The 15,807-nt window shown below is 41.3% G+C and overlaps 1 protein-coding gene across 5 annotated transcripts in view; it reads right to left on the bottom strand.

Annotated features, from left to right (window-relative positions):
- KCNAB1 (potassium voltage-gated channel subfamily A regulatory beta subunit 1) overlaps positions 1 to 15,807 on the bottom strand; it is a 417,300-nt gene that overhangs the window by 122,806 nt on the left and 278,687 nt on the right. For all 5 annotated transcript variants that reach the window (XM_082459591.1, XM_082459589.1, XM_082459590.1 and 2 more), the window contains exon 2: positions 3,444 to 3,487. In XM_082459591.1, the coding sequence (XP_082315717.1) occupies positions 3,444 to 3,487 (44 nt within the window). The remainder of the gene's footprint in view (positions 1 to 3,443; positions 3,488 to 15,807) is intronic.

Raw genomic sequence — 15,807 nt, 5'->3', positions numbered from 1 at the left:
GTCTCCTGTGGTTTACAGAGGTAGCTCAGAAAAGTTCTCAAAGAATACTTATTCAAGCTTTGTTACCTGTTTTGAATGAAGCCAGTCAATCCCATGAACTTCCTTGTTTCCTCCTAATTTTTCATGCAGTGTCTTATCACAAGCATTCAAGCTCTTAGAAAAAACTTGAAGCTCAAATCAGGACTTTCTGCTCCTGAATCAAGTCTGTTTCAAAGTTCACCAAAATACCTACAGCTCACACACAGTTTTAAAAAACTGTAGTCTGCCCTCTGGAGACTCATTTACATGTGGCACTTCATAGGCACCTGAATTTTTTTATAGTCTTAAGGGCTTTTGGTTGAGTTTTCTCAGTTCTTTTGATGAAATTATTTTCCACCATAGATACTGATTCTATGAGATAATTGTGTATGATTGTTCACCGTTATTTCTTAATTCATATTTTCTTAAATTGTTATATTTCTTAATTTCTTTTGATAATAAATAGTGAATAGTTATTTACCATTAAGCACTCTCAAAAAAAACTAAGGTTAGAATATCCCTGATAATGAATCTACAGGGTCTTTCAAACACAAGTAAGTGGTAACAAAATCAAAGCCATAAATTAAGCAGATGTCAAATTCCCTTAGTCTTATGGTGAGCAAAGACCACCCTCACCTCCCAAATCATATCATTAAGAAGAATCAGAAAAACTCAGGCATCATTAGCCTTCAGTGTTTTTGCAATACTGTGAAAGGAGGCAGAAATTGTTGCCACTATCTTTTATTTATTTTTTATTTTTTTGTTGCCACTATCTTTTATTCATTCACTACCATCGCTTCCCTGGTCTCCACACTTCCATTCAACAGGGGTCAAGAAACCCTCCTCCCAATTCCTCCCCCTAACCAGCTTTGGATCTCACATCATCAGTCCCCCCCATGTTGCAGTCACTTACCCATCCCTAGTCAATCCCTCTCATCTGAAAATTTTAGCTCTGGTTCACTGTCACTCTCTCCAGTACTAGTTTTGCCATATGTTTTAGTGATTTCAATGACCTCCAAAGTAATCCTTCCCTGAACCTTTATCTTTCAGGCCCTCGACCTCTTCTGGTCTACTGATCTTGCACTCAGCACAACCTCAGCCACTCTCTCCCAATGGACATGCCTTAGACTTTGTCATTACCAATAGCTGAACCCCCCATGACCTCAGTTTCAAGCATCCCCCTTTGAAACCACCACTTTCTACTCTTCCAACTTACTATCTCTGCTGATCTTACTCCAACAATCCTTTGGGCCTCTGGAGGTACAATTCACTGATCCTGCCCACTCTTCACTGTCCCTCTGCCTCCTCATTTTCCTGGCTTCAGTCCTCATTTTCCTCCCTGCTCAGCTTCAACCCCAAAGTCCACCGTTACAATCACCCCTCTGCATAAACTCTCAGCATCTCTGCCTCTCTTTTCTTATCTTATGCCCTTGAAAAACCCCACCTGGACCTGCATGGTTGAACATGACTGCAGGAAAAGCACACGGCCATAGAGATGGTCTCACTTCAAATTTATGAGCATGAATCTCAAGCAGGCCCTTAATGCTGTCTGGCCACTTTGATCCATCCCTTTGGTCCATTCACTCTTCTGCTCTCATCATCCTCTCTCTCCTCAAACTTTCAACACCTCCCTTTCATCCTCACTAACAACTGATGACCTTGCTTCTGATTTCACTGAGAATACAGAAGCAGTAGAAGATAATTTCTAAAGATACCGTCACTGCCACCCCATCAACCCACCTACCAGCCTCAAAGCCCATGTACTCTGCCTTCTTTCATGTTACTTTCCTCTTGTGTCCTCAAGAAATCATTCCAGGTATTTTTTTTCTCTACTTATCTTAACCATTTTTTTCCGTCTCAAAAGAATTTCTTAATCAGTATGTAAATATACTGTCATTTCTTTTGTGTGTAAAGGCACCCTCTCTGACCACACTTGCCTGTCCAGCTTCCATTCCATTTCTAGGCTTCTCTTTATAAAAATAGTCATCAAAAGAGCAGCCACCAGTGTTTCTCTTTCCATGCTCTCTTGAACCTATTCCAATCATGCGTGAGCCCCTGACTCCACCAAAACCGATCTTTTCAAAGTCATCAGTGACTTCCATGTTGCTAAACTGAATGATCAATTCTTGGCCCTCATCTTGCTTGACCTATGAGCAGCATTTGACAGGGTTGGTCTCCAGCCCTCTTGAAACGTTGGATTCTTAGGACTCCCTGCTCTCCTGGTTCTCCTCCTCCACACCCACTGCTTGTTTTCAATGTTCTTTGTTGGCTCTTCCTCATTTCCCCAACTTCTTAATGGGCTTCCCAGGTCACAGACCACGTGCTTTTGTTTTCTGTACTATCTATGCTCACTCCCTTACTATTCTTATTAAGTCTCATGGCTTAAACAGTATCTACATGTTGGTGACTCTCAAGTCATCCTACATCCAGCTCACATCTCTCTTCTAAACTCTGGATTCATATATCCATTTGCCTATATACCTCTTTTCTTGGATGTCTAATATGTCCCAAATCAATTGGCTCTCCCTCCTTCCTAAGTCTCTCTTCCTTCATTCTTCCACATCTCACTTACTGGCAACTCCATCTTTTCTGTTGCTCAGGCAAAAAAAAACCCCTTGCAGTCATCTTTGACTCTTCTCTTTTCTCTTGCATCCCAAATAGAGTCCAACAGAAGATCTGCCAGGCTTGACCTTCAAAACATAGCTATAATCTGACCATTTCTCACTACTTCCTCAGCTACCATCCTGGTCTAGATTCTCTTAGGTTACAGAAATAGTTCTGACGATATTGAATTGCCTGAACACCAAGGCTGCCTTTTCCCTTGTCTGGGGGATGTCTGGAAGCTGTATGCTACCCCAAGTCTCACACTCAGATTTTACCATTTCAGATTCATTCTTATGATGTTAAAATTGCCATCTCTACTTACTATTCTTTAAATATTTGCAGTTTCTGCGAGGAAATGTATATATAAAACCTTGTCCCTAAAACATTTAAGTTACATTATAAAAGTACATAAAATACATTAAAATATAGAAAAAAGTGAGAAAATTAGGCAAAGGGAAGATAAGGATAGAAAAAAATTCATATGATGCTGCAGGTGAGGTGAGCATACAAATACATGCCATGAGGTTCTTCACACTTGCTAAATGGGAATAAGAGAGGAGTCTCTTCCTCTAAGAGGTGCTTTAATATCAGGTTTCTTTTTGCATCATGATAAGGCATCATGATCACAGTGGCTCCCTGGGTCTGAGAAGGGGAGGGCTGTGTGGGGCAGGAAAGGCTCAGAAGGAGAAGTGAGGCAATGTTGGTCAGGAAGTCCCTTCTCACCTGAGACTGGGTCCTGACCTACACCCCAGTCATTCTCTGGTATCCTCCCCAATCTCCCACCTCCAAGCCCACCCCCACATGATACCCTGAGTACTTACCAAGACCCAAGCAAGAAACTCTGAGTCCTGATTTTCCAAGATTCCTAGAATAAAAATAAAGCAACACATGGTCATTTCGTCAGGTGAATTTTAACTGGGAGTATTAAATCTCACTTTAAAAATTTTTTTAATTGAAATACAGTTGATTGACAATGTTGTGTTAGTTTCAGGTGTATAAGTCTCACGTTTGATGCTGCTGCTCCTGACTAGAGCCATGGTAGAGGCAGAGCCCCAGAGGCAGGCCTGCGGTTTGCGGAAGAGACTCTTTCATCTCCATTTGGGCACTAGAAAGCCCAAAATGTGCTTAGGCTCAGCGCAACAACAAAGTGGCCCCGCAAAACATAGCTTTTCAGCCCTAATGATCTTCTTCATTAATTTGCTTACAAATGTATTGTCTCTCTCCTTCTAGAATGTGAGTTCCTTGAGGGCAACTTGATGGATAAGGATTATTAAAAGAACAAATACAAAATAATCCTTTAGGCTATTTAAACTAAATTATATATATATATATATATATATATATATATATATATTTAACATCTTTATTGGAGTATAATTGCTTTACAATGGTGTGTTAGTTTCTGCTGTATAACAAAGTGAATCAGCTACACATATACATATATCCCCATATCCCCTCCCTCTTGTGTCTCCCTCCCACCCTCCCTATCCCACTCCTCTAGGTGGTCACAAAGCACCGAGCTGATCTCCCCGTGCTATGTGGCTGCTTCCCACTAGCTATCTATTTTACATTTGGTAGGGTATATATGTCCATGCCTCTCTCTCACTTCGTCCCAGCTTACCCTTCCCCTTCCCCGTGTCCTCAAGTCCGTTCTCCACGTCTGCGTCTTTATTCATATCCTGCCCCTAGGTTCTTCAGAACCTTTTTTTTTTTTTTTTTTTAGATTCCATATATATGTGTTAGCATACGGTATTTGTTTTTCTCTTTCTGACTTACTTCACTCTGTATGACAGACTCTAGGTCCAACCACCTCACTACAAATAACTCAATTTCATTTCTTTTTATGGCTGATATATTATTTTTTTTAAAAAAACTACACAGGGACTTCCCTGGTGGTCCAGTGGTTAAGAATCCACCTTCCAAAGCAGGGGACGTGGGCTCGATCCCTCGTCGGGAACTAAGATCCCACATGCCGCGGGGCAACTAAGCCTGTGCACCGCAACTACTGAGCTGGCGCCCTCTGGAGCCCGCATGCCACAGCTAGAGAGAAGCCCGCATGCTTCAACAAAGAGGCTGTGTGCTGCAACAAAAGATCCTGCATGCCGTAACAAAGATCCTGAGTGCTGCAACTAAGACCCGATGCAGCCAAAATAAATAAATAAATAAAATAAAAATAAAAAAGCTGAAAATGCAAACCTAAAAAAAAAAAAAAACTACACAAAATTCCTACAAGAGGGTCGGATAGTCCTTAAAGGATTCTTTCCTTTCCCCATCAACACCTTTGCTTTTCATCCTTAAAAGTTAATCCAGGGAAAGGAAATATATTTTCATTCTCTAAGTAGGGAGAGAACTAGGTGCTCTAATCTTCACTGTAAAGTGTTTGTCTGTGGAGACCCAGACCCAACCCATTTTCCTGTCATCCACCTAACTGCCATCAGAGAAGAAATCAAATTCTCAGAGAGAGGATGCCTCATAGAATTTTGTAGGAGTCCAGTGTGAGGAGATGAATCTTACACTATTGAAACATGGTAGAAAAGTATATTCCTTATTCTCTGATCAGATGCTCTTATAACAGCACAACTTTTCTCCTTACTTCTACTCAAACAAAACAGCACCAACTTTTCCAATAAAATTTTCCACAGCTCGGTTCTTCCAGGTTCTCTCTTGATTCTTCCACAGTTTGCCTTCTTTAGAGCTAGTAACCAGTGCTCTTGTTTTTGCATCTATTTCTTTTCCCTGCTTGCTATTATTGTCTATAAAATTCCACCTAAGCAACACATTTCATTTCCTAGCATGGTCCAAAGTGCATCACACTGCAAAGAGTTGAAAGACCCAGGTTTTTGTGCATTTGTTCCAACTAGCTAGGTGACCTTGGAGAAATCACTTCCTTCCTTGGAGTTCAATTTCTTCATAGTACGATGGGGTATTAATACTTGTGCCATTCATTCAGGATCACTGTGGTGGGGCTGGAACATGATAATGTATGCTAATGTGTTCACAGTAAACGAATGCAAAGCGTAATTATTTTTGGTGCTTTCTGACTCTGCTCACCCTCTCACAGACATAGTGCTAAATTTTCCATATGAATTGGATATGTCCACCTGGCAGGAAACTATTGCATAAAGGTATGTGTGAAAAATATTTTGAACTGCTAAATAGGAGAAAAATAATTGGACCTCTCCCATGAAAATAATTTGCACCAGGAATTGCTCTTTTAGTAGTTTCTCAGAAAACCACAGGATGTACAGCCAAAAGATCTTGCTTTGTGGTCTAAAAGTCTACTTTTTTTTTTTGGCCGTGCCACAGGGCATGTGGGATCTTATTTCCCCTACCAGGGATCGAACCCATGCCCCCTGCAGTTAAGCGCCGAGTCCGAACCACTGGACTGTCAGGGAATTCCCAAAGTCTGCTGATTTTAAAGGATAGGAATCTAGAGCAAAAGCTATATAGTGGGGAGAATAAAAAAAGACCTACACCAGAACAAAAAAAGCAAAAAAATACGTAAGTGACTAACAGTCTTCCAGGTAGAGATACTTGACATTGATGAATTAGTGAAGATTTATTCACAGGTTACCCTGTTCAAGGCAATGTGCAAGGACATGTGGATACAGAGAGGAACAAGGCACAGTTTTCTACCTTTAAGGAGTTCTCTATCCTCTGCCTTTTCTGAGGGACACAGAAAAGCAACCATACAGTCACAATACGGTGTGGTATATCCTCCCATGGAGGTCTCTGAGAGCACATGGAGGAGCTATCTCAGGTTTGTATTTGCATAACTATGTGGGTGTCACGGGGAAAAAGATCAAGGTAAGGAGTTTCATGTAATTTTAGTATCTTTCAGTGACTCTGAGCACAAGAGGGAACCGTAACTTGGTGCAGAAAACTATGCAAAGGAAGAAATTTTTCTGACAAACTCAAAATAGGGCAAGGTTGTGACACTGGGCACTTACTGAGCAGCATCTCAGCACCCAAGGTAGGGAGACCTGCCCTAAGTTTCCTTACGACAGTGACTTAGGGAGATGATGATCACTCTGCTATGGGTGTGGAAAGCCAAACTTGAGAAACTTGAGAATTGTCAGCCAACACAAACTGCAAAGTAACAAGCACTCAACGTGGCCCATTTTATTGCCATTGTTGTTTAAACACCCAGGGCAGATTTACTGGAATGAAAGCCTTAGAAGATTTTGCACTGTAAGAAAAGTTCAATTAGAGACAAATATTGATACAGTGGTGATAGGTCCCGCACTGAGCCTTAGTGTTTTTATTTCCTTTAACTCTTTCTCTGAATATTTTTACCTGCTAGAAGGAATGATTACCAAATAGAGTTGGTTGTTTTTATTTATTTTTTATTTTTAATATTTATTTATTTGGCTGTGCCAGGTCTTAGTTGCAGCACGCGGGATCTTTAGTTGTGGTATGTGGGATCTAGTTCCCCGACCAGGGATCGAACCTGGGCCCCCTGCATTGGGAGCACGGAGTGTTAGTCACTGGACTACCAGGGAATTCCTTACAGTTGGTTGTTTTTAAAGTGAGAGGTATTTTCCGTGCATAAGCCATATCTGGTCTCTAAGTCTTATTTTTTCCAGGGGTAATCCCACGTTCATGTCTGCACAATACTGAGTGGAGGTAGGGTGATTGTTTAGGCCCTCTGATCCATTTAAGCTCTGCTGGATAACAGAAGCCCAAATACTTGACACATTTGATCTAATGAGCCCAAAATACATCATCTGAAAGCTTGTTTGTGTGGCTATAACACCGAATAATGGCCAAGTTTACACATCATGCTGGGCTGTGACAGATGTCCTGGAACCTTCTCTATCCCAATCATATGGAATTTTCATGCACACTTCATGACCTTGTGTGATATTGTGCATTGAAACAACTTAATGTAATTGCATTTTATTTCTTAATTCCTCAGCGTTAGCACAGGTGAGGCCACAAAAAGATTCTGTAAGCACATCAAATGTATAATTAGATTGAATTTCTTTCCCATTTGATTCAAAACAGTTGCATTGTACTGGTTTTCCTATTTTATCTGTGTCAGATATACCAGAAGGAAGTCTCACTGTGTTCATTTTTAGTATGTGCTCCTGTTCAACTCAAAATAAAAGCTCCTCTTTCCCAGGTGAACCTGAGCTGCTCGTCTGCTAATATTAGAAATGAATGACATCAGTATGGGGGCACGGGACACTTAGCTTTGTCAGTCAAATTTTGGAAATCCTAAATCTTAAATCAAAGCTTCAGGAAAGAGTTACTGCAGAAGGGATAAAGCTTCTTGAGAAGCCAAGGTTACATTTCTTCTTTCTGAAGGCAGAATTGTCCTCTCAGTGTCTGAACTTGTTTTAGGACAATGGTTAGTTCCATGGCAGATGCATTAAATATAATTTCTAGTGTCATTTTGTGGAGCATCCATCATGCACTTTTTATTTTAAGGCGATAACAGAATTGTGAGAACTAAAATCCAGTGTCACTTAGGCACAGTATCAAATGCCATCTGATGCTTACAGGTCCTTTACAAATCAAAGATGCTTAAAGCAGAAGATTAGCAACCTAAATGTGCTGTTTTAAATTGCTTGCTTCTGAATACGTATATCTTAGACATTACTCACAGTTGTAAACTGCTTGGAAGAGAGGAATAGCTAGCTAAAATAGGTACCTTGCATTTGACCAAGAAAGATGCATATTGCATAGGACAAAAATTCCTTATTTAAAGGTTGACACAAAAGAGACAACCTGAAAGTACATGTAAGGGACTCCAGTGGCCTTGTCAAGCTGGCAAAAACAAGTTTGGTTTGACCTGGTTTTCATGTGCTCAGATCATTACATCATCTGCTGTTTTAGTCTACTTGAACAACTTTCTGATCCCTCTAAATCACACTCTGCTGTGTGCGGTGCCTTACCTGGAAGCTACTAGTCAAATCCGGGGTATGGAATGAAAAAAAAAAAAAAGAAAGAAAGAAAGAAAGAAATGTACATTTAATCTTTCTTGAAAAATCCAGAGAAGAAAGTATGTGCATTTGTCAGCCAGCTGGTTTTGATAGTTGTATGAGAACATACATTTTGACAGCCATGAAGGTGACTATAAATGGTAATAACATTTTCTTATGAGGGCACCGTTCATCACTGTTGATAGTGAATAATGATTCATTTGGAAACCACCAGGCACATAAATGATTTAGCCATGCATTTGGATGACAGACATTGATAAGTAGCACAATGAAACTTTCTTTCCTTTATCTAAGTAGCAGCAAAGTAGAATGGGATTATTTCAGATTTTTTGATTTAAAGGTTCCAGTCATTGTCTGTTGTAAATTCCAACTAGGTTCTTATTCATTTTCTTTGGAAATATAAAAGCACCTGTTGGTCTGTGTCATTCTAGAAAAGTCTACAGAAGTATGGCAAAAAGAGACTTCCCTATAATTAATTAATTAGTTCAATAGAGATGTACCGAGTTCCAACTACATACCAAGCCTTGTATTAGGGTGTGGGGATGGGTTGAGTAGCAGACAGTTGCTGCTTTCATGGAGCTTACATCATAGAAGGGGAAACATGTCAAACAGTGAATTGATTGTTTGACCATAGTACTAAATAAAAGAACAGTATGCCCTAAGTGAAAAATTGCCCTGTTGGGAAAGCTGACCTGGTCTGGATGGTTAGGAAAAGCTTCCCTAGGGAAGCAGCATTTAAACTGAAATCCAAAGAAGTAGGAAGTAACTTAATGAAAAGAGTAGGGATCAGCATTCCAAGCAGAGTGAACAGCACATGCAAAGGCTCAGAGGCTGGAGGAAGCATGGGTAATTGAAGAACGAAAAGAAGTACAGGTCAGGGGAAGAGTAGGGTGCAGAGTGAGCCCAGGTGAGTCTGTTGGGGGTGGTACGAAGCAGCTGAAACTGGGCCTTACCGATTATGTTACCGATTTTGGTCTTAATATGAAGGAGTAATGGAAAATTGCTGAAAACCTTAAGCAGGAGAAATGGGGTGAAGGGAGGCAAGAAGAGGAGCTTGGAGGCTGCTTTGGCAACGATGATGAGAAGTGATGGTTCAGATTCAGTCTAGGTATTCTTAGTGGGCAAAATCTACAGGACTTGGTGTTTGAATAGGAAGGTGAAAGAGAAGGAGAAGTAAGGGTCCATTCTCAGGTTTCTGAATTGGGCAGCTGGGTGAAGAAAGGTGCTTTTCACTGAAGTGGGGTTCATTCAACAAACAGAAGGGTTTTGACCACCTTTGGGCATGTGGGCAAGATATCCACATTAGTTGCCTGGAGCTCAGAGCAGGGAGAGGGTTTTTCTGGGTATCAAGGGTAATGAGTGCCATGGGCTGGGGTCAGCTGCAAAGGGAGACAGCGTTCAGTTAGAGAAGAGGGGGCCAAGGCTCGGCTTTGAGGGGCTCCAACATTATAGGTGGCCAAGAGGAAGCTACACTGGCAAAGGAAACTGAGAAGGAGGGGTCAAGATGTAGGAGGAAACCAGAAAGTGATGCTGTCAAAGCTAAAGGTGGGTCGGTTTCAACAGGGTGTAAGTGGCCAGTACTGAAGGCTGCAGGGAGGACAGAGGAACGCCCTTCATGTTCAACCCCACAGCGACTGCTGACGACTTCTGGGCAGTCATTTCAGTGGTTCTCTGAGTGGTTTCAGTGGTCCTGTTCAGTGGTTCAGTGGTTCTGTGAGTGTCAGGTCGGTCAGACTGAGGAGGGGGAGGTACAGAAATAATGCTTACTAACTGTGTGTGACCTTGGACAGGTTACTTAAACTTTTTAAGTCTCTTTCCTCATTCACAAATGGGGATATTAATAGCTCACTGCTTTTTATTTTCCAAAGAGTGAGAAAATATAAATACAGCACCGGTCCCAGGATACTTCAGTGTTCAATAAATGCTATTTACTTTCTTCCTTTCTTATTTTCTAGGAAAACTGGTGTCTCAAACACTGAATCTGGTGAGGTTCTGGTTCAGGTACTAAAGCTGTTAGGAGGTTGCCTCTGTGGCTTTCAAGACCTACTTCTGTGACTCTATGATCCTCTTACTTCGTGGATTTGTGCTTAGACATTGCAAACTTCCTGAATCTATTTTATGTGAATTGTGAGTCATTTTGCTATAATCATTAGGATAGTGGGAAACAGGGGATAAAGATAGATAAGGGAGGCGAAGGAGAAGGTGACACTTGGTTGGTAAAGGCAGTTTGGAGAAATCATGTGGGTCTGAGAAATTTAGAACCTTTCTTCCGTGATTGCCAGGAGGGAAATGGAGTTGGAACACAAAGTTGTGTGGATGGGGCAGAACTTGGATGTTCTGCAGGGGTGGGGATAGGGAGAAAGGTTGAGAAATGCTCACTAAAATCTACTTATCACTTCAATAAAAGTTACTCACTGCTTTTTCTGTCTCAAGTATCCAAGGCATCAGAATAGCTGAAACGCAATAATTCAGAGTCTTAAATCAGAAGAATCTAGAACCTTTATCTCAGGGCATATCACTTGGGGTTCATGAACTTGAATGAGAAAAAACACATTTTTATTTTCACCAACACTTAACTGAAATGTAGCTTCTCCTTCAAATATGAATGTAGGCAAGAAACCACAGAAGTACCCACATTAACTGTTACTTTGCCACCAAAAGGAATTACAGGTATTTTTCTACCACATCACAGTTGCCTCAAAAATTTCAAAAAATTATTTGCACTCACCATTTACACTCATCACCTTTTGGAAATTGTGGTGTTCGATGCACTCCTAGAGCTTGTTGTTTAATATATTCACAAAGAAGTGCATAGACTTCCCTGGTGGCGCAGTAGTTAAGAATCCTCCTGCCAATGCAGGGGACACGGAGGAGCCCTGGTCCGGGAAGATCCCACATGCCGTGGAGCAACTAAGCCCGTGCGCCACAACTACTGAGCCTGCGCTCTAGAGCCCGCGAGCCACAACTCCTGAAGCCTGCTCACCTAGAGTCTGGGCTCCACAACAAGCGAAGCCACCGCAATGAGAAGCCTGCACACCACAACAAAGAGTAGCCCGTACTCGCAACTAGAGAAAGCCTGCGCACAGCAACGAAGACCCAACGCAGCCAAAAATAAAATAAATTAAATAAAATAAATAAATTTTTAAAATAAATAAATAACTAAAAAGTGCTTTTAAACACATAACATAAAATATACAGGAATCCGATTAAATGGAAATACAGTTCAAAATATTTAAAATCCAAATTTGTGACCTAGTAAGACATGCACTTCAAAAAAAAAAAAAAAAAGATTCTGAAGAACCTAGAGGCAGGACAGGAATAAAGACACAGACATAGAGAATGGACTTGCGGACACGGGGAGGGGGAAGGGTAAGCTGGGACGAAGTGAGAGAGTGGCATGGACATATATACACTACCAAATGTAAAATAGAATAGATAGCTAGTGGGAAGCAGCCGCATAGCACAGGGGGATCAGCTCAGTGCTTTGTGTCCACCTAGTGGGGTGGGTTAGGGAGAGTGGGAAGGAGACGCAAGAGGGAGGAGATATGGGGATGTATGTATATGTATAGCTGATTCACTTTGTTATAAAGCAGAAACTAACATACCATTGTTAAGCAATTACACTCCAATAAAGATGCTAAAAAATTAAGATATGCACTTCTTTGTTTTTTTCTTATAAACTTATTTATTTTTGGCTGCATTGGGTCTTCATTGCTGCACACAGGCTTTCTCTACTTGCAGTGAGCGGGGGCTACTCTTTGTTGCAGTGCACAGGCTTCTCACTGCGGTGGCTTCTCTTGTTGCGGGGCACGGGCTCTAGGCTCGCGGGCTTCAGTAGTTGTGGCTCACGGGCTCTAAAGTGCAGGCTCAGTAGTTGCTCTGCAGCATGTGGGATCTTCCCGGACCAGGGCTCAAACCCAGGTCCCCTGCACTGGTAGGCGTGTTCTTAACCACTGCGCCACCAGGGAAGTCCAAAAGCACTTTTTCTAGGGAGTCTGTAGGTTTCACCAGACTGCTAGAGGGGTCCGTGCATCAAGAGTCTCGAATGTAGCTAAAAGATAAATGTTGTTTAAAAAAAAAAGCCTCTTGGTTCATCCATCTGCCACAAAGCAACATGAGTTTACAAGCATCTTTTTCAAACTGGGAGGGAAGGCAATCCTGAAAAGTTTTGAAAGCGAAATTAAATATGCCATACCCTAGAGCTACTATTTAAAATGTGTATAATAAAGTTGATAGTGTTGGTGTTTATTATCCCTTTGTTTAATTTTAGTAAATTACAAAACATTTTTAAGGCCCTTGCTGAATTTACTTCCAAATTCAGGCCTGCTGCTTGTATTATCTCTACATGGGTATAAATCCATGACCCTAAGGTCTCCCATTACAGGGCTCCTCAAGGGCCTCATCCACCCACCTACAGTCGGGGAGTCTGCCATGCTTACCCCTGAGGGCAGAGGAGACGGAAGAGGATTTGCCATCCCCGGGGCTGTGGGTTTCAGCCTCATGCACGATATTTCTTTTGTAACAATTTACTTTAATGTGATTCATTCAGTCAACCATTTATTTCCTATTTCATTCCGTATTATATTTGTGTTTGTTTTAACATAAAATAATGTTTCCTTCCTAAATCTTCAAGCAAGTTTGTTGTCTCAGAGATGTGCCATGTTGGTCCCATGGCTTTACTAGGTATCCCTTGGCACCCTTTGCTGTCCCAGTTTGAGAGGCTTGGCTATAAACTATTATCAGTCATTTATACCTTAGTGTGAAGAAGTTTCAGAGCTTTTTCTTACATAGTTTGGAGGGATTAGAAGGAGCAATCAAGAAATAAAGCACTAAACCTCTGACAGAATTGGAAGGGGGAATAAAAGTGGAGTGGCAGGAGGATGAAGGAAGTGGGCCCCCAAATGGGAGAACACACTTTTCTACCTTCCAAATTTTGTCCAAGATCACATCTCTCCTCACAACAGAATGATCACACTTTCCTATGTGAATATCACACATGTACTTGCATTTTCAACACTAAGAAGAGAGAATCTAAAGATTTCAAAGTTTTCTTCACCCTGGGGTGATGATTTATTTTCCAAGAAGTTCCACAAGATGAAGCAAAGGTAAAGCCTTCTCTGTCATCTACTTTGTAATGAGAGCTGTGTTCGTTTCCACTGTAATGAGCTGTGTAGTTTTCAAAGGCAAAGTACAACAAACAAAAAAGCATCTGAGACAGAGCTCATGCTCCACATCTTCCCAATTCCATTTACTGTGCATGAATTTCTTGCTTTCTCTTTAGAAAGTAAAGTCAGCCATGTGATGGAGACTGAGGCGTGAGCCTGACTGAGGGGCCAGGTGATATTTAAACATGCACTTAAAAGTATAACGTTGCTTCTAGCCATTATGCATTAGTTTGCCTTTCACTTTCCTTGACAGAGGAACATAAAATTAATGCCTGTTTTCTCTGTGTGCCCAATCCTTTACACCTGCTGTCAGAGTGCCATATATCACGGCACATACTGTACTCATTGTGTACAAGGTTGTTTCTCCTTCCAGACTGAGATCTGTGAGGGTAGCAACTGTGTCTAATGCATCTGTTTATTCCCAGCACTTAGCAAAGTCCTGGGCACATAGTTGGTGTTCAGTGATGCTCACAGTGGGTGCTCTGATGCCATCATTTTGCTGTGGATAAAGACTGCATTGTCACTCACTTGTACTACTCTTGTTGGCTAGGGAGGCTCTGTGGTTTACTGGGAAACACTGGGCAGCATAGTGTGGTGATGATATACTTATAGTGAAGAAGTGCCTGTACTATTTCCTATCACTGAAACCTTGGGAAGTTTACCAAACCTCTCTGTGCCCCATAGTTACTGGGGATAATAATAGAAGCTACCTCACAGGGTTGTTGTGAGGTTTAAGTGTGAGAATTAAAACCTTTAAAGTAATGCTTCACACATGGTAAATGCTAAGTGCAAGCTGTTATCAGATAGACACAGGTTTGAATCCAAGCTCTGTTCCTGGTAGCTATGGACATCTCATTTCACCTCATACAGGTTCCCTCTTCTGTAAAATGAGTTACTATGCCCTCCCTGAGTGGAGGGATACAGCAAACATTGTAGCCTTTCACTCTTTCAACCAATGTAGGTGTTAGGGCTCCTTCTTCTATTTTACAAGAGGCTGGAGCTTGGGAACCTGCTTAGCAAGATGCATTCTATCCCCACCCATACCATTCCTCTTCTCCCTCTGACCCTTCACTTAAGTGTGGTCACTGTTCCAATGGGAGGGTGAATCCCAGCCCTCTAGTATTTACAGCCTCAAAGCCTAGGGCTGGGGCTAAAGGGAGAGTCATGACCAAGGTCAACTTCTATGTCCAGGCTGCTCTTACTTGTTGGTTCATTCAGTCCACCTGCAGGTCACCCCATCTGAACTTTCAGTGTACACTTCAAATCCAGAATATCAATCTGTGGCCCCGCCTCTACCCCCTCCAAAAAATAAGCAACATATTTTAACTCCCACAGACCTCTTCCCTCTCCTTTGGCCTCCACAACCAATCAGTCAGCAAAATCTGAGGAGCCCACTTCTGTACCATCCCTCACCTACATCCTGACTTCTTCGTTACCACCACCAGATCAGACCTTTGTATTAATGGCTTCCTAACTGTTCTTCTGCCTTAGAGCTTCTCCTACTCTTTCGTTGTTTATCTCTGATTAGCTTTATACCTTCTTATTTGTATGTAGTAACTATTTTTCATGTCTTATTACCTTTCCTCAACTGCAAAGTACTTGACGGAGAGATCCAAGCCTGATTTTATATTTGACTTCCTTATAATACTTTGTCTCATGGAGATACCAGTAAATATTTCATTGACTAAATTAACAATCAAATGACTAAGTCTGAGAAGTCTTTCTTACCTTCCTGATGTGAACTTCCAGAGTCTGATATTATTTTAGTCCTAATTCTTTTGTGTTTAGATTGACTATTAAAATTCAGTTGTCCTATTCAACATCATAGTGCAATAAGGCGATACAAAGAAATAAAAGGCATGCAGATCGAAAAGGAATGATAAAACTGACTCTTGTTGAAGACAACATGATTGTCTATGTAGAAAAATCCCAAAGAATCTACCAAAGAGCTCCTTGAACTAATAAGTGGATTTAGCAAGGTTGCAGAATACAAGGTCAATATACGAAAGTCAATTGTATTCCTAGCAATGAACAATTGGAATCTGAAACTTCAAAGAAAAAACTATTTGCAA

The sequence above is a fragment of the Balaenoptera physalus genome (assembly GCF_965194825.1).
Source record: "Balaenoptera physalus genome assembly, chromosome: 4".
Classification (NCBI taxonomy): domain Eukaryota; kingdom Metazoa; phylum Chordata; class Mammalia; order Artiodactyla; family Balaenopteridae; genus Balaenoptera; species Balaenoptera physalus.
Note: the sequence above shows the minus strand (reverse complement) of the source record. Positions and strands in the feature narration are given on the sequence as shown.